The sequence below is a fragment of the Vanrija albida genome (genome assembly GCF_041260175.1).
Source record: "Vanrija albida strain AlHP1 chromosome Unknown contig_7, whole genome shotgun sequence".
Classification (NCBI taxonomy): Eukaryota; Fungi; Basidiomycota; class Tremellomycetes; order Trichosporonales; family Trichosporonaceae; genus Vanrija; species Vanrija albida.
In genome coordinates this window covers 1,242,169-1,259,968 of record NW_027191426.1, presented here as the reverse complement: position 1 = coordinate 1,259,968, position 17,800 = coordinate 1,242,169, and the positions used below count along the sequence as shown (strand labels likewise).

Genomic DNA, 17,800 nt, shown 5'->3' with positions numbered 1-17,800 from the left:
ACCTGCCAAAGGGAACGGATATCGCAGTGCTCGGGCCTCGCCTGGAAAACGTGGTGGCATTCTCTGCGTCCAGTGCAGATCAGTGGCAGGTGGCTCCGCCACGTCGGAAATCGGTATCTCTCTTTCCCAACATCCACCTTCCAGTCCCCAAACTTATGTCAACAGACTGCGCACCGGTTACTTATGCAAGCCATTGGCGGTGGCGCCAAGCCATGCACAATTTAACAAGCAGCGGCTATCGACGGCAACGCGCAACACGGCACATGACTGCTAACCTGTTTCATCCCCACGTCTACAAACACACGACCCTACACCCGCTCGACCCGCACGACCTCCTCCTTCTCGTCGACCGGGACCTTGACATCGCGCTGGCGGAGCTCCTCGGCCTCGACACGTCGCTTCATCTCCTCGTGAGCGAGGCGGCGCGCGTCCTTGCGGGGGTAGTCGTACAGGATCGTGACCTCCTCGAGGGGCAGGCCGCGCGTGTCGATCATGTTGAAGTAGAAGTAGATGACGTAGAGGATGTTGATGCCGATGTAGACAATGTAGTACTTCCACTTGATGGCGTCGAGCGCGATGGGGTTGACAAACTGGTTGAACGAGTTGGCGAGCACCTGGCAGAAGGTGAAGAGAGCGAGGCCCTTGGTCCTCACACGGAACTGAGAGTTTGTCAGCTCTTCTACTCTCTTTCGCGCGATGCATCGGACTTACACCGAGGATCTCAGTGGGGTAAGCAAACTGGAGGATCTGCCATGCAATGTCGTAGAAGCCGTAGAAGATGAAGAGGAAGGGGACGGTCGCGAGGCCGTAGTTCTTGTTGTTGACACGGTCTTTTTGGAAGGTGGCGGAACAGCCCGCCACAATCGCGAGACACGAGATCATTCCGGCGTGGGACGTGAAGAAGGCGTAGCGGCGGTTCATCTTGCCCATCTGCGAAGCGGCAATCTGGCAGACGACAAAGTTCCACATGGCGAGGCCGGCGTTGAGGGCGCAGGTCTGGACGGGCGAGTCGATGCCGACCGAGACGAGCACGGGTGTGAGGTAGTAGGCGATGAGTGCGTTACCCATCCAGTTGGTACCGAACGCGATGAGCACGACCATGAGGGTGCGGCGGCGGGCGGCAGGGGTGCGGATGAGGTCGAGGTACGAGGTCTGCTTCTCGTCGCCCTCGGACTCAATGGCGACGACAATCTCGTTGTACTCGAGCTGCACCATGGGGTCGTCCTTGTCGCCGTTGGCGTGGTACTTTGCGAGCGTGTCGAGCGCGACGTCGGCCTGGCCAATGCCGACGAGGTAGCGGGGCGACTCGGGGGCGAGGTAGACGATGAGGATGACGAGGAAGGGGACAAAGGCCTGGAAGATGCACGGCAGACGCCAGCCCCACTCGCCGGGGATGTAGAGGCCGGCCAAGCACAGGAGCGACGAGATGGTCGAGCCGATAAAGTACCAGCCGTAGTAGCTCGCTGCCATCCTCTCGCGGAGGCGGGGGTGGACGATCTCGTTGAGGAGGGGCGCGGCGCAGACCTTGGTCATGGCGCCGCCGGCGCCGAGCATGGCGCGGCCGCCGATGAACTGGCCCGTGTTCTTTGCGAGGCCGTTGAGGAGCGCGCCAGCGACGATGAGCGTCGCGCCGACCCAGATGGCGGGGCGGCGGCCGAAGCGCTGCGAGATCCACGACGAGACGAACACGGTGACGAGGGCGGGGAAGAAGAGGGACGCGGCGATGAGGCCGAGCCACGGGCCCTTGGGGTTGTTGAAGTAGACCTTCCACTGGGGCACGCCCTGGAGCGCCGAGAGGAGCGACTGGTCGTAGCCGATGTAGAAGACGCACAGGCAGCACCCGATGCAGTGGAGCACGTTGGCGCGCATGCCCTTGTCGCGCCACCACGACGGGTGCGTGTTGTCTTGCGCGTCAGTACGGGGCGGACGCTAGCCACTAGCCCACTCACTAGGAACTTCGAGGAGGTGGTTGCCCATGGCTGTCGGTGTGGGGTGGGGTGTGGGGCAGGTGCGGGGGGCGATGGGTGGGAATCCTCCCCGCAGCGCGCGCTCTTATACTCGCCGGGAGTGCTAGCGGACGCCTGTCCGCTCGCCCCGCACGCACCAAGGACGCCGAGTCGTAGTGGTGGAGCTACATTCCGGACCGATATGGCCAGTGCACGCGGCGCCAGCCGCGAGCCGCGCGCCACGACCGAGGTGCGCCACGAGTCGGCTCGTCCAGTCGGGCCGGTAGTGCTTGGCAAGGTACGCGCTGGTGGAGGGGTGGGGCGCTTGCCGACCGCCAGCAGGAGCCCAGTCCGGCGGTCAAACACCAAGGTCCGTGTGATATCCGCGGAACCTTGCAGGAGAGCGAGGCAGGCCCGTGTAGTAAGGGGGTGAATAGCCGTAGTAAGGGGGTGAATGGCCGGTGGGTTGTGGGTCCCCGCCCCTGGCCGCCAATTGCCGCTGTGTCCTGTCACATGACGGCTTGGCGACCCTGCCGACGCCTTGTCGGTTGCGCGTCACGGCTTCACGCAAAGTGCGTGTGACCGAGGGTTTCGCCTGTTGCGAGCGAGCGATTAGACAGGTGGTGCACATCAAGGAGCCAGTTCTCCCCGCCGCCCGACTATCTCCATCCCGGTCCGAGATCCCGTAGCTGCCACTCACGTCAGGGCTGTGACACACCGTCGTCCACTGGCAGCGAGGCGGGTGTGCTATACGATACCCGTGCAGCCAAGATATCTCAGCCAAGATATCCTGGCGTAAGGCTGATTACGAGGGCAGATACGAGGCGCTAGCGCAGGCAGGCCGGTCCGGAGATAGGTAGTGCATCTGTGGCGCTGTGGACGAATACGACGAACACTGGCGCGGCGTCGATCGCCACGAAAGCCACAAAGCACAGTGGGCTGGAGGGGTGCCAGTGCATCGCAGTACGGCCACCCCGACCCCCATCTAACCTCGCTTGGCTGGCCTGACCGGTCCGGAGCCTAGCTACACGGAGCAGGTGCCAACGTGCCACCACTAATGCCGCCGGACAATATTATCTGCAACCCTCGCCCTCAGGGTGGGCGACCACAGCCGGCGGCGACGCGACCCCGTGTGCGCGGACTTGCTGTCGCTACGCTACGACAGCAGCGTACGGTGCTATGCGGCGATCTCGCCGAACCCCCGTGCTCGTAGCGATGCAGATGGCCACCTCGGACCGTCCGCCGGTGCTGATGTGGCACGGGATGCCCAGAAGATCGAGCCAGGGTGCGCTCGATCCGCAGTCGCGTCCTGCTCGTGCCGACATGGCACTGCCAAGCGAGCTGGTCGGTGCAGCGAGCACTCGGACCGCCCGCCGGTGACTGGGGAGGTGGCGCCAGGCCAAGCTCGCAGGGCTAGACGTCATTCGTGGCCGTGGCGGGATGATCCGAGAGCCGAGGAGGTGGCAGCTGCCAAGCAAGCACTTGCCCTCTATGCCGAGATCGAGATCGAGAGCTTCCGGACCGTCCACCGGGTCGCTGGACGCGCCCAGGTGTCAGAGGCACGGTTCAGTTGATGAGTTTGGCGTGGGCGACGGCCCAGCGACACGTGTCCGGCCGAGGGTGCTAGCCAGCCGTCGACAGCCGCCAACGCGCGTCTCGGAACTACTAGGCCGCGCGTAGTTCTCCCTCCTTGAGCACCGGACCGACCCCGAAGGGAAGACCATTGGCCGTGAGGCATATTCACGGTGCGATCGACCCCGTGCCAGTCCACCTGGCGAGTGTCGACGCCGAGGTGTCTCCAAGGCGGTCCGGTGGTCCATAGCGGTGTGGCGACGAACACGCCGGTCCGTTGTCCGGCCCTCGAGGCTGAGGCAACACGTGGAGGACGTGGCAGCGAGCGACCGTCCCCTCCGCCGTGATGGAAATTTGCTGCTGTCTCATATCTCGCCGGCTGCGGGCGGGCCTGGGTTATCCGTGTATGTCAGCACATCACTCGCCCCGTGCTATCGCGGTGCGGGTCTGTACGTTGCCCTCTGCCCTATCGGCGCTGCAAGAGGGCGGCGGCACGAGCACGCCCCTCTCGCTGGCGGGTTTGTGAGGTCGCTCGCTCCCTAGCTTCCACGCCGCAGCTGGCGGATATCTCGCCCGCTGCGCGTGGATCTGCGTGATCGCGGTCTGCGTCTGCGTTATCGCGGTGTGCGCCTGCGTGGCATCGGCCTGTGTGGTATCGCTTGGTGTGGGTGGGTCAAAGCTCACGCTGCTCGTGAGTTTTATGTCGCCCCGCCCCGGCTTTCGGATTCCGCGCTGTCCCTATCGGCGGCGCTGGCGCTGCTGTGGTATATCCCGGACTCGCCTCCTGTCGCTGTGCGTTGTGGGTGTGGGCGCAGTGCTTGCATGTCGCTTGATCTTGGCCGCGGAATGGGGAGCGAGCGACAGCGGCGAGGCGCAACGAGGTGTCCACACCCAGCGTCCACACCTTCCCCGCCAAGTCAGTCCCGCCCACGCACCCACACGTCAGAGCCGGCTATCGCGATAGCCCAGAACACGGCATGATCGACAGGCAACGCGTTCCTCGCGCGCGACAAGCCTCGAACCGCGGGCCACGGGGGGTGATATCACCCCGGGCGCCGACGTTGACGTTCTTGGCGCTGCGCGATTGGAAGTAGGGCGATAACGTCAGTCGGACGGGCGTGAGAAGTGAGCACACACGTCGGCGGCGGCAGGCGGGGCGATAGTGCCTGCGCTGCCTCTGGCGCGACGCGTCTGGACGCGCTGAGGCTGGGCTCTGCCAGGGGAGCACCCGTGGGCTTGCGGCGGTGGCGTGGGCTGTCTCGGGGAACGTGGATGTGCTGTGGGCGGGCCCCCAGAATGGCGGAGCTGGTGCTGGCGCTGGAACGGAGCTGGGCTGGAGCTGCTCAGTCCCGCGCACGGTCGTCGATCACAATGCACGTTTCTGCCTGTTGAATGCGTTCCCGAAGGCGTCGGTGTAGGCTGAATGATTGTGCTGACCCGGAGTGGATTGTCTCCGCGATTGGGAAGAGCAAATCCTAATCCGATTTCCATTCCACACGGATGCAGCCGGCCGCGACTCGCGATTCGTCGGTGCCTCGCGGAAAGGTTGCTAGCCACGCGCTGCTATCCGGCCCCTGCCGATTCACTTATTCCAACATTGACTGGTGCTTTGGAATGCTGCCAGAGCCCAGAGCCGCAACGTGCCAAGGATAGGTACACGTTTGGGGAAGCGGGAGCGAGTGGGCGAGGGGGGACTCTGGGGCCCACGGGTGGCGACTGGACTGATACATGCACGGGTAGTCACGCGTACGTCTACGCACGACGCCGTGACTGCTTTGGGGGGCGAGTCGTGAATAGTCGAAATAGACATGCCGACTCGGTGGCAGCCCTGCCCTACTCTATCTGACATTCCGAGTCGCACTTGATGCATGTGCGCAGTGCAGCAGTGCGCAGCGCAGTACGCCGATGGGCTGATGCATGCTGACTGAACCGCGGCCGCTATGCGCCGGGTGCGGCGGCGAGCGGCGCCGGAAGACCGGATAGCAGCATGGGCCAGTATCGGGTCGACCCAGGCGAGTCAAGCGGGCGGGGAAGGGGGGTGTCCGGCGTCGGAGTGGCCGGAGGTGGGCGACGAGGCGACGAGCCCTCTTGCTCTCTTGAATCGCTTGCAATGCTTTGGCCGTCTTGTCTCGGCTGTCGGCGCCCACTGGGCTGGCTGGCTTGGCTGCCACCTGACCACCGACGCGTGACAGGGGCTGGGTGGTGCAGTGGTGCTCTGCACAACCCGTGCGTGCGTTGTTGCATAAGGGGGGTGGTGCAGTGGTGCATTGTCGCCGTCGCCTCTGCCTATGCATGCCCAGTCAGGCGCGTCAGGGAAGGAAGGCTCAAGTTTTTTTTGAAGGTGGATTCGGCCAGACCCGACAGACGTCATTGTCGCTACTACGAATGTCAGGAGCCGCCGCCGTCCTCTGCACGCGCGCCGCCCGCCCTCCGCCGCCGCCGCCACCGCCGCCGCCGCAAGCCCACCAAAGTGGAGTTCCAAATTACTTGCTGGCTGGCTTGTGCCGAGTCGGATAGAGCACTCTGTCAGCCCCGTGCGCCGTGCCGCCGCCACCCCATGCAAGACGGCCAAGACGGGCCCTGGACAAAGAGTTTGGGAACCGTGATTGTGCAGCACACAGCGCCAGTCTTGGCCGACCGAACCGAACGAACGACAAACGCGACAAGAGGGTCAAGCACCAGAGACAAGTCACCGGGAAGGAAGCCTGCCCCACCCCACCCCGCCGCCGCCATCCACTTTGACATTGGATCCATCTACTCCATCTCTCTCTCTCTCTCCACCTCGACGACAACGACAAAGACCTTGTCGGATTGACAAGAAACAGCAGCAGCACTTCTCTCGCCTGCCCCCACACTCTCTGCGACTCCTGGCTTATTTTTGGTCCTCGTATCGGCATTCCACCCAACCCAACCTAGTCGCGTACAATCAACTACGCAACGACGACACACGACGCCATTCGACCCCCCGACGGACCCGCAGACTGCCCGCCTACAGCCCACACGACAACTGTGCCACGGCCTACGGATCCCCTCACCCTCGCCTACCACTACACCCCCGTCTCGCCCCCCCGCGCCGCCACTCATCACAGCCGCGTGTACGGCCGAGACCCGGACCCGACCTGCTACAGTCCAGCCCGTACGACGACCTCGATCCTCGCGCGATCGTACCTCGTCGCCCGTCAAGGCCAACGCCGACGCCGACCGACCTGACCTCTGCTCGTCCGCGGCTCTAACTGCTCCTTCTTAAGCACAGTGGCCCCAGATCGACAAGGCAATTCCCCCCCTCGTGCTTCCCCGTGGCTTGCGTGCGTCCTTGTCCTAGTACAACACCCCAAACGGCCTACGCGTACACGACTCAGACCCCCCGCCCACATTGCAACTCTTCGGCTACTCCACCACACTACAAACAACAACAGCTTTTCCCACCAACCGCGGTCGCCCCTTCCTCCCCTTTTCCCACAATGCCCTCGCTCTTTTCGACGCGCCGCGCAGAGTCGCCGGCTCCGGGATCGCGCATCACACGGGAAAGACGCGCCTCAAGACGTGAATCTAGCACGAGTGTAGACACGGTCGACTTTCAAGGCCGCCTCCGCAACCTCCTCGGCGAGGGAGGCAGCAAGAACCTGTTCCGCAAGCGCTCGAGCGACCTCTTGCGCGCGTCTTCTCCATCGGGAACCAGCGCCCGCTCAATGTCGCGCGGCAGCACACATACCGCAGTCTTCTCAGAAACAGACATGGAGGCTTCCGACGCAGAGACCGACGAGGCGGTGGCGACCCCACCAGGTGGTGCGGGGCAGACCACGACCCGCATCAAGATTCCCCTGTCACAGGACCCAGAGGAGGCCATGGCAGCCGCTTTTGTGATGGGCCCCGGGTCGCTCGCACCGTTCTTGGAACCCGAAGCCCCCGCACGGGCGTCGACCGACGAGCACAATGACACGACAAAGGAGCGGGTAGACGAGCCGGCACCAGCAGTGCGCCCAGCCTACGCGGCTTCCATCATCTCTCAGGACGGACGGCGGCCATCAACGGCCACCACGGCCTCGTTCACCTCGGCATCGGACAGCCTGCCACGGCACCCTTCCAAGGCGTCGCTCGTGTTACAGTCTGCGCCGATGCCTCTGCCAATCGCAAACCTTCCGACCCTCACGCCCGTTTCCACACAACCGCCAGAATGGGGCACTCTTGCTCGCGAAGGCGGCCCCAAGTCGCCTGCTCTGTCACGCGCAAACTCTCGTTCTTCGCTTCATGGCGTCTTCCCCTTCTTCACCCCCGTCGTCGCGAGCCCGACTACGAGCCGCCCGACACCCAGCCGCGAACTGACCGACAAGGAGATCCGAAAAGCAACCCGCGCAATGGTGAGTCAGTGGACCCGACCTAGCCAGGGACGACCGACGCGACGGTCGCGTCCTATGCATGCATCGCTGACACCCCTTCTAGCCTGTCATGACGCGTATGCCTACGCAGCGCGGCAATGACGATGACGAGGACGACGGTGGCGAAGCCGAGGACGACGACGACGACGCAGACGCCTCCTCGTCACAGGAGAGTCCCCCCCTTCCAGCCCAGGAAGACGACCACCTCGCCTTTACAACCAAGGGCAAGGCACCAGCAGCCGGGACCATGACCCCAGTTGCCGAAGGTACGTCTAGGCCATCTGTTTGTGCTAACAGGGTATCAGAGGCGCCTGGTTCCTCGACGCCATCGAGCCTTGCCGATCGCCAGCACACGCAGGCGCTGGCAGCAGTGGAACAGATTCGCGCCGCCGCTGCCTCGTCCAACCTTGTTCTCGGATCCACCTCTGCAAAGTCTGTGTGGAACCTCGCAACGCCCCGGCCCGACTACTCGGCCTCGGCTGGCGAGTGGGCCACGTTTACCGAGTCGCCCTTGAAGACGGCGACCATCGCCGCCGCCAACGCTCGCGCTCCGGGCTACTTTGACTCGTTTGTCGCGTCGAGCGGCCGGACCCCAACCGAGTCGGCGGTCGAGGCAACCCCTCGTGCGTCGGACCTCTTGCGGCCCGTGACCACCCCTCGCAAGCGAAGCGGCAGCGGCCAAGTCCGACCTGCTCGCTCAGACCCCGCGCTCCGCTCGAGCCCCGTCGAGGAGGAGGACAGCGAGAGCTCGTCGTCGGACGTGACCTCTGATGACGAGGCCTCGGGCTCTGGCTCTGGCTCATCCACTGCTGCCCACTCGTCGTCGGCCGCTACTGCGACCACCCCTGCCACGTCTACCTCGACCCGGCCTTCATTCTACACGCGCCCGTCGCAGTCCATGGTCAACCTGTCTCGCCCGCAGGCGGCGAGCGCGCGGCCAGAATCGAGTGTCGGCGATGAGGAGGAGGAGGCTGCCGACGCCTCGGTGACGTCGTCACCACCAGAGTCGGTCATCTACACGCCTCCCACGCCGAACGCTCCTCTCCGCGGCCAGTCTGCGCCTCCTCCGCTCAAGCGCAGACTGTCTCTGGAGGATGTGCCCCCACCAAAGTACCAGCCCATGGCCTTTTACGACGGACCGGTCCCCAAGCCCCGCGAGGAGGAAGGCCGCGAGCGCCTGCCTCCGTACTGGTGCGGCGTGCACATCGAGGGCACGTTGGCACGCAAGATGGAGTTCAACGCCCCGGGCGTTCAGGCCAAGGACCGGTCGTGGAAGAAGCACTACTTTGTGCTGCACGGCACGGCGCTTTACGTGTACAAATTTGACCCGACAAAGGTGCCTCTGCGTTCGGGCGAGGTCTACCTGACGGCTTCAAACGACGAGGTCGAGTCGCACCTCCACGTGCACCTTCCGCCTGACCGCGTGCTTCAGGAGCGCCGGGCGTCGATGAGCACGACGTCGCCGACGACTACGGCGTCGGCTGCTCGCGCTGCGAGCCCAGCTGGCCGCCGCAACGCAAGCATCGATTCGTCGCTCTCGCGCTCTATGCAGGCCCGCCGCCTCACGAACGGCTCGACGACCCACCCTCGCGAGTCCGAGTCTGGCCCCGACGCAAAGGACCTTCACCTCTTCACGCACAAGTCTCGCCGCCAGTCGTCTGGAGCCGAGTCTGTGGCGTCGTCGACGGCGTCTGCGCCGATCGCGGCGCACCTGCCGTTTGCGCACAACCAGCTGGTGCACGTGTACTCACTGCACAATGCCGAGAGTGGTCTTGCTGCCGACTACAAGAAGCGGCTGCACTGCGTGCGCGTACGTTCCGAGGGCCAGCAGTTTATGCTGCAGACCGAGTCGGCTCGCCAGTGCGTGCAGTGGATCGAGGCGTTCCAGGCGGCGACAAACGTTGCGATGGACCTGGATGTGCGGCCGATGCCGGTTCAGCAGACGCTGCCGCGCCGCCGTCGTCGCAGGAACCCGGCTGCTGCGGCAGCGGCCGCGGCTGCTGCCGGCGTCAACGGTGGCCGTGTGCCCGAGCCCGACACTCCGGAAGGCAACGCGGCACTTGTTGCCGCTGCCGAGCGGCGCGACCGCGACCGCGACCGCATGCTTGCTGAGGACCAGGCTGCGCACCACGCGAACACGGCGATTATGTCGTAGGCGAGGGCTGGGGGGGTGGGGAGTGGGTGTGTGAGAGAAGACGAGGGAAGCGGCGACGCCGTCCAGAGATAAGGGCGACGTCTTGGGCGCCGCCACTGGGGCTCGAGCCCGATGGTGCGACATGTCGCCGTCGTTGGCGATATCAGCTGCGAGCGGCGCGCATCGCACGCATGTGCTACTACTACTACTATACTTCATTGCCACTATAGGTACACTTGTATTCATGCACTAGACATCATCGTATCGAGAGGGACCGGGGGGGCTGGGCTGAGGCAGGGCTGGAGGCGGGCAGATGATACAGTGGGCTGGGCTGGGCTGGGCTGGGCGCAGGGGACGGGCATCGCACCGCCTACAGGCGCTTGAGGCGCGAGTTTGGCTTGAGGTACTTTTTAAACTTGCGGTCGTCGTTTCCAAAGAAGACGGCCCACCACCCCCAGCCAGAGAGCACGGCGTTGCCCAAACTCGTGATGGTGGCGAGCGCGCCGAGGGGCGCGTTCCAGCTAACGACGGCGGCGATGCTCCCGAGGATAGCCCAGACGACGATGGTGCTCTGCCGCCCGGGCGCGACGCCGGGCGCGTAGGACGGCACGACGACGAAGAGCGAGACCAGCGCGAGCGCGACGAGCCCGAGGCCGAGGAGGCGGAGGCTAAACGCCTCGAGGTGGGTGAGTGCGTCGTAGTGCCCGCGGTCGTAGCTGGGGATCGGGCCGGACGAGGCGGGGTTGTTGGAGAGGGGCGCCTGGAGGGCCGAGGGGTTGAGGGGGGACGGCGCGGCCGACGGCCCGGCGAGGAAGAGGACGAGGCGCGGCATCGTGAGGAGGGGGAGGGCGCAGAGCGCGAACCTGGCGGCGGTCAGCTTGCTCGTCGCCTGAGAGAGCGGAGAGAGTAGCAGCGCACGCACCAGCCAGCCGCAAAAAGCCCGTACACGCTCGCGGCGTCCATCGCCCCCTCGCCGGGCCGGACGCGCGCCTTGGCCGCGTCCTCGGCCGCGCGGTACCCCTGCGTGAGGGAGGGCGAGGGAGCCGGGTGGTCGGGGTACGGTGGGGGGAGGGACGTGGTGGAGCCTGAGGCGGCGGCGGCGCCAAGCGGGCGGAGCTCGATGTTGTCGCGCTTACCCATGTTGGTAAGGAGTGTGAGGTGGTGAGGAGTGGACGTGGAGGGCGATGGGCGATAAATCGTCGACAGGCGCGATCGACGAGCAAGCGGCGAGGTGGGAGGCGAGACGTCACGCCACGTGGGCCACGTGGCGCCCACCGCCGCACCAGCAGCGTCACTGCCCGCCCGGCTCATCACAGCCATCGACGTTGGACGCTCGACGCTCGCTCTGCTCATCACACCCACCATGACGACAATAGCGGGTCCCTCGTCGCACACGCCAGCGGGCCCCTCGACCCACCCGCCCGGCCCCTCGACGCACACCCCCGCGGCCCTCGCGGCGCGCCTGCGCGCGCTCGCCGCGCCCGTCGACGAAGCGCGCGTCCGCGCCGAAGTCGCAGCGTACCTCGACACCGCGTACCCCGACCTCGCGGCGCTGACCGGCACGCCGCCGCCCCCAGCAGAGAAGAAGCACCGGCGCGGCGGGGGCGGGTCGTACTCCTCCCGGCCTTCGCGGCCCGGCACGCCCGTCCCGCCCACGCCCGCCGCCCGCCGCACGCTCGACGAGGACATGGCGCACTGGGCCGCGGCTGGGCGCTCGGCCTCCGACGCCCTCGCTGCTGCCGAGGCTGCGCTCCCCCAGGCGCTGGGGGCTGCCCGGGCCGCGCTGGCCGCGCTGCAGGGCGCGGCGCAGGACGCCGCGCTGGCGCGCTACCGCCTCAGCGACGAGAGCGCGGCGCTGCTCGCCCAGCTGAGCAGCGCGGCGCCGCTCGAGGACGACGAGGGCCCGCGCGGTGCGACGCTGCTCGAGCAGGTCGAGGGCATGCAGGACGGACTGGGGCGCACGCGCGCCGCGCTGGCGTGGAGCCGGGTCCTCGAGCGCATCTTGCTTCTCCGGGACGCCGTGCTCGACCCCGCGCACCACGCCCCATCGGCCCTCGCCGCGCTGCCGCACTACCGCGCGCTCTCTGACGCCATCGCGCACGTCGAGAAGACGCTGCCTCCCGGCCTCGCGCTGCTCTCCACGCTGGCCGAGGTGCGCGCCGACGCGTGGGCCGGCCTCAAGCGCGCGCTGTCCGACACGCTGCTCGCCGCCGCTGAGCCGCTCGGCTGGCCCCGCCGCGTAGACTACCCCGCCGTGCCGGCCGACAAGCGGCGCGCCTTCGAGCGCGCGTACACCGAGCTCCTGCACCTCCAGGCCGAGGGCGAGCGCCTGCACGCGACCCTGCCCTCCCCGCCCGACTGGACGCGCGGCGACGGCCTCTACCCCGTCCAGGCGCTCACAGAGCCCATTACCCTCCGGTTCAAGTACCACTTCCAGGGGTCGCGCTCGACCAACCGCGTCGACAAGCCAGAGTGGGCGTTTGCGAACATCCAGGACGCGGTGTACGAGCACGCCGGGTTTATTGCAGACTACCTCCAGCCGCTGACGGCGCGGGCGTACCCCGCCGTAGAGGTCAAGTCCGAGCTGACAATGCTGCTGTTCCCCACGCTGCTGGCCTTCCTCCGGACCCGCATCCCGCACCTCCTCACCCACCCCGCGCTCCTCGCCCACACAGTGTACCAGACGGTCATGTTCGACGACGCGGTGAGAGAGAACGGCTTCGAGCTGGCCCGGACCAGCGTGTACGCCGGCGCTGAGGCCGAGTGGGAGGGGCTCGCGGGTGTGATTCTCCGAGAGCACGACTGGTTCGAGCAGTGGCTCGAGGGCGAGCGCAAGTGTGAGTGTGCGAGTTGGAGGCCGCACTGACGACACAGTCGCAGAGACATCCCTCAACGACATCATCTCGGCGCCGACAGCGTGGACGATCGCCGACGCCGACGCTGACGACGACGACACGGACGATACTGACGCCCTCCCGTCCACCGAGTCCGCACGCCAAGTCCGCGCCCTCATCGAGGGCATCACGGACCGGTACGCGCCGCTCCCGGCGCAGGAATACCGCGTCGCCTTCCTCCGCACGATCCAGCTCCCGACCCTCGCGGCCTACCACTCGCGCGTGGCCGGCTCGCTCGACGCGTTCGAGACGCTCAGCTCGGCGTTTGTACGCGCCGTCCCCGGCGCGCTCGGCGCTAGACCCACCCCCGACTCGCGCGTTACGGCCGGCACGGCCGGCCTCGAGCGGCTCATCAAGGCCCACGTCAGCGCCGAGTTCCTCGCCGCAGCCCTGCGCTCGTGGTCCAACGACGTGCTCTTTGCCGAGATGTCGGCCGACCTCGCCGGCGACGACGCCGCGCCCTCGGTATGGGACCCGACGCTGCAGCGCTACGCCGACCTGCGCGCGCGCGCCGAGGACATGATGGTGCGCCTCATCACCTCCGAGGTCGAGTCAGACCTCAAGCAGCACCTCACGCGGCGGTGGGACGTCGGCGCCGACGGCGCGTCCGACGACGCTGGGCCTGACGCGTCCCTCGTCGCCGCGCTGGCGGGGTACTCTGGCCTGCTGGCCGCCCTCGTGCGCGTGCTCCCCCGCACGGCCGCCGCGCGCGTGTACCGCCGCGTGTCGGCCCACCTCGTCAACCACATTGCCCAGCGCGCAGTCTACGCCGGCTGGTCAAAGTTCACCGCGGCGGGCGGGCGCGCGCTCCTGTCCGAGGTCGACGACTGGCGCCAGGCGGCGGCGGTGGGCGTAGTGCGCGCCAGCCCCCCGATCCCCGCCGACGCGCCGTGGGCCCGGCTGCACGAAATGGCCGCGGTGCTCGCGCTGCCGTCCGAGTCGGAGGCGGCCGATGCGGATACCCCGACCTTTGCGCAGGCCATGGCCGCGGCGTGGAGCGGCGGCGCCGCGCTCGACAGCCTGCGCGAGCGCACCGGCGTGCACGAGCTGAGCGGGGACGAGCTGCAGGCTGTGCTGCGGCGCCGGCTCGAATGCTGGAGATGAGCAAGGTGTGATGCATGACATGGTGCAGTGCTGGTGTCTACTAATGATTCTAACCCCCCACGACTAGTCCCTCGACGTCCCCATGGCTGCCGTCAGCGTCGCCCAGCTCCCCACTCACGAAAGATGAACGGCGGCGCGTCCTTGTCCTCCTCGGGGTCCCCCTTGCCCTCAGTGCACTCGGCCTCGCGGTCAAGCAGCACCTGGACCGAAGCGTAGCGCTCGTACCTGCTCCGCGCGAGGGCAGCGAGCCTGCGCGCGGCCGCAGCTGCCGCGGCGTCGACCAGCCCCCGCGCGCCCAGCGTCCCAAGCGCGCGCGCGAGCCGCTCGGCGTGCCCCAGCGCGCCGTACTCGCCCCCGCTCCCCACGCCCGCGCCCAGCGCGCCCTCGGCAGCCACGAAGCGCTCCCAGGCCGCACCGTACAGGTATCGCACAGGGGTGCGCGCCCTCCCCGGACTCGACGTGCGCAGCGCGAGGTCGAGGTCGATGTCGTCGGGGGCGGCGGCGTACAGCGCCCGCAGGCTCGCGCCGAGGGCCGCGCCCAGGCGCGAGGGCAGCGTGCTGCTCGTGACGCGCTGCACGTCGGCGTAGTTGCGCGGCAAGGGCTGCGGCGCCGCGGGGCTCGGGTCGCCGTCGAGCGCCGGGTCGACGTCACCCTCGATGCCGGGCTCGGCATCCGGCTCGTCCTCGTCCTTGTCCTCGTCGCCGGCGCCGGCCGCGGCACCCCGCCTCCCCGCCTCCTTCCGCGGCCACGCCCAGTCGGACACCTCGCGCGCCTCGCCCTCCCACCCCATCTCGGCCGCGATAATCTCCTCCATAACCGCGTCGAGGCGGTCCCACGCGTCGACGACCTCGTACGTGATGAAGAAGAGGAGCGCGGCATTGTGCCCCTGCCCCTCGGCCGACGCGAGTCCGCTGCCCGTCGCGGCGCGGTACAGCCCCTCGCGGTCCTGCAGCGTACGCAGCGCGTGCTTGTACCTCCCCGCGAGCGGCGTGCCGCGCACCCTCCCCGACGAGGTCCACCGCGCCCGTGGGGCGATCCACCGCCCGTCGGGCTCGACGTCGGCGAGCAGCTTGTCGAGCTGTTCCTCGCGGTACAGCAGCGCGATGCGTGCGTCGCGGGCCTTGAGGCGCGCCGCAGCGACCTGGGCCTGGGCCGCGGCAACGGCGGCAGCCGACTTGTTGAGCGCCTCGGGGTCGGAATTCGGACCACCCCGACTGCGCTTGATGGACGCTACGAGCGAGGCGACGGCCGGGTCGATGTATGCACATCCGGCAGTGTGGTTGGCGGCTGATTGCTTCGGGCTGCAGGCTGCCGTGGCAGTGGAGGGTGGGTGGTCGCTGCCGCCAGCATCCGCCGCTAATGTGGCGGCGGAGGTTGAAGCTGCATTGCTGTTTACCACTGCGCCCTCCACCGCATTCTGGGTTGAATTGAGCGTGGCGCCACGGTGGCCTGTAGTCGTGCCAGCGCGAATGCTCGCGGACACCGAGTCCACCCCACCTCCCTCGTTGTGCGGCCCATACCCGAGGACAGCCCACGCCTTTCCCGGCTCGGCACCCAGGACCTCGTACTCAAACTTGTCGTGGGTTACGAGATCGTGCTCGGCCTTGTGGGCGGCGAGCATAATCTCACTTTTCGACACCCAGGCGTTGGCCTTGGCGAGCTCGCCTGATGCCTCCTTGATGCGCTGCCTCGCCTGCGGGCGATCTGCGGGAAGCCCCAACGCCAGGATGCGTGCGGCCGAACGGAGCCCATTCTCCATCGCTTCGAACATGTCCTTGTCGGGAGCTGATAGCGATGCCGGAGGATGCTGGACGTCCCCGATATACGCTCTCAACTTGTTGAAAGGCCAAATGTCGTCTGCCGGTCTACCAGCCATCGCATCCAGTCGGTCCTTGGCGGCAACCGCGTCCTTCCGCGGATCGTGGTAGGTCCATTGCGGCTGGTGGATCTCGGGGGGTCTGCCGAGCACACCGGGCTTATTCAAGCCCACAAACTTCCCCTCGCACGCTTCTTGCTGCTTCAGCTGGCCCTGGCCGTGCAGGAAGGAACGAAGGCGCACCAGGCGCACGTCGAACAATGTCCTCGCGCTCGCGGCAACATGATCCGGTACAGTGTCGCCGAGGCCGAGCACGACACGCTCGAGGACCTCTGCAAGACGCACGATCCGTACGATCCCATCACTGCTGTCGAGGAGCGTTACCTCCTCGTCTGCTGAGGGAGTACAAGCCCGGTCAAACTGCGTAAACGCCGCACAGAGAGCCTCTCGGAATCTGACGAGGCGGCGCCACGCGCTGGCTTCTCTAGGGCTGCGGGCGAGGGACAGACCGTGCTTCGCGCGGCCGAGGTCGTCTTCTGATTCGATCCGATGGTGTGGAAGGCTCCAGGCGAGGGCTGGTTGGGCACATTGCTTTGTAGTGTCCCAATCGCGAGGCCAATCGCAGATGGGGTTGTCGTTGAGTACACCGTCGGCTGGTCGATAGTCGTCTCCCCTTCGAGTCAATCTGTCCAAGAGGTGAAGTGACTTGTCCAGCTCCGCAATGGGCTGTGCCGTCATGGACTGCTCTCTCGCAAAATCGCCCAGCATCCGCGCCGCCAAGCTCGTTTCCTGCAAAATGCCTCCCGCATCGGACATGTAACGCGACGTGCCACATAGGTGACACTGTCCGGTGCTGGCGGGAACCTCAAACGGAGCAGAGCCACAATTTCCCTCTCGTCTCATTCGCAACCAGCCGGCTTGGCGGAAGAGGTACCGGGTCTGAGCATGCTGAAGTGCGAACCGTGCACGACCGAGTGCCCGTCGAGCGGCGCGAATGCCAGACACCTGGGTCGTATGACGGGTGTGGTTCATGACGAAGAAGTGGCGCCATTGATTGGTGAACACCCCCCGCATGGTGAGTGCCTGCTTGTACTGAGCTTGGTTCAGATCGACCGTCCGAAACTTTGATGATCGACCTCCACGGGGTCGAAGGGCGCTGCCCCCAAGCTTGGCCGGAGTCCCAGCAGCATACTGGGCAACAGTGTGCTCGGACAACAGTACTAGGTCTTTGGCTTGGCGCAGCTCGGCAAGAGCCATCCAAACCAAGTGCCGGGCACCGACAATGTCATGAGCCCTTCTTCGCCAGTTCCCCTTATAGATACCCTCGTTTGTGTAGAAGTGGTGCCCGTCGATCGTGGGAGTGACGAATGAGGTGCCGTCTGATAGTGGCAGGTTCGAGCCAATCCAAAGCTCGTACTTCCCGGTGCAGACTTCGGGCTCGGGGTCTGCCAACACATCCACGTACCATACTACCCAGTCGCGCATGGTTCTAAAGTCGGGCGTGGTCGCCAACCTGGCCAGTTGAATCAAGGGTTGGCCGACCTGGTCGACAAACCCCATACGTGTGAATCGAGCGTCTGGATGCGGCGGATCCCGAATCGAGCCAGACCGCTCAAGCTGAATGAGCGTGAGGTGCCACAAGTGGTATCGCAGCTCTGCAGATGTTTTAAACTTGTTCACCTTGACCTCAAGTTCAGGGAGGCTCGCGTACAAGCCTCCAATCCCTGCCGCATGGAGTGCCCTCGAGTTGCACAAGTCGTCGAAGAGTTGGCCGCCTTGTCCTCGGAATCGCTCCCAAAGAGTGCCGTACATCATGTGGACCACGGGAGGGAACGGCCGATAGCGAATGCCCCTGGAGTTCCCATCTTCGACAGACAGGAAGCTTCTGTCACCGGCACAGATAGATAGAGCTTCTACGAGAGCCTCGTGCAGCCCCTTCTCCTCGCGAGTGGTCGCG

General features: G+C 66.3%; 5 protein-coding genes across 5 annotated transcripts; 2 read left to right on the top strand and 3 right to left on the bottom strand.

Annotated features, from left to right (window-relative positions):
* Positions 1-308: 308 nt before the first annotated feature.
* Q8F55_008936 (uncharacterized protein) lies at positions 309-1,977 on the bottom strand (the record flags this gene model as incomplete). Its single annotated transcript, XM_069357316.1, has 3 exons — positions 309-659; positions 712-1,904; positions 1,950-1,977. The coding sequence occupies 3 exons, from the start codon at positions 1,975-1,977 to the stop codon at positions 309-311; spliced, it is 1,572 nt and encodes a 523-aa protein (XP_069205253.1).
* A 5,002-nt stretch (positions 1,978-6,979) lies between these two features.
* Q8F55_008935 (uncharacterized protein) lies at positions 6,980-10,049 on the top strand (the record flags this gene model as incomplete). Its single annotated transcript, XM_069357315.1, has 3 exons — positions 6,980-7,876; positions 7,959-8,160; positions 8,200-10,049. 3 exons carry the CDS (start codon positions 6,980-6,982, stop codon positions 10,047-10,049), a joined length of 2,949 nt encoding a protein of 982 aa, XP_069205252.1.
* A 349-nt stretch (positions 10,050-10,398) lies between these two features.
* On the bottom strand, positions 10,399-11,168 carry Q8F55_008934 (uncharacterized protein; the record flags this gene model as incomplete). The annotated part of the gene is made up of 2 exons (XM_069357314.1): positions 10,399-10,891; positions 10,951-11,168. The coding sequence occupies 2 exons, from the start codon at positions 11,166-11,168 to the stop codon at positions 10,399-10,401; spliced, it is 711 nt and encodes a 236-aa protein (XP_069205251.1).
* A 223-nt stretch (positions 11,169-11,391) lies between these two features.
* Q8F55_008933 (uncharacterized protein) lies at positions 11,392-14,026 on the top strand (the record flags this gene model as incomplete). Its single annotated transcript, XM_069357313.1, has 2 exons — positions 11,392-12,865; positions 12,903-14,026. The coding sequence occupies 2 exons, from the start codon at positions 11,392-11,394 to the stop codon at positions 14,024-14,026; spliced, it is 2,598 nt and encodes an 865-aa protein (XP_069205250.1).
* Positions 14,027-14,089: 63 nt separating this feature from the next.
* Positions 14,090-15,798, bottom strand: Q8F55_008932 (uncharacterized protein; the record flags this gene model as incomplete). Its single annotated transcript, XM_069357312.1, has 3 exons — positions 14,090-14,112; positions 14,145-15,257; positions 15,525-15,798. 3 exons carry the CDS (start codon positions 15,796-15,798, stop codon positions 14,090-14,092), a joined length of 1,410 nt encoding a protein of 469 aa, XP_069205249.1.
* Between the last annotated feature and the right edge of the window lie 2,002 nt (positions 15,799-17,800).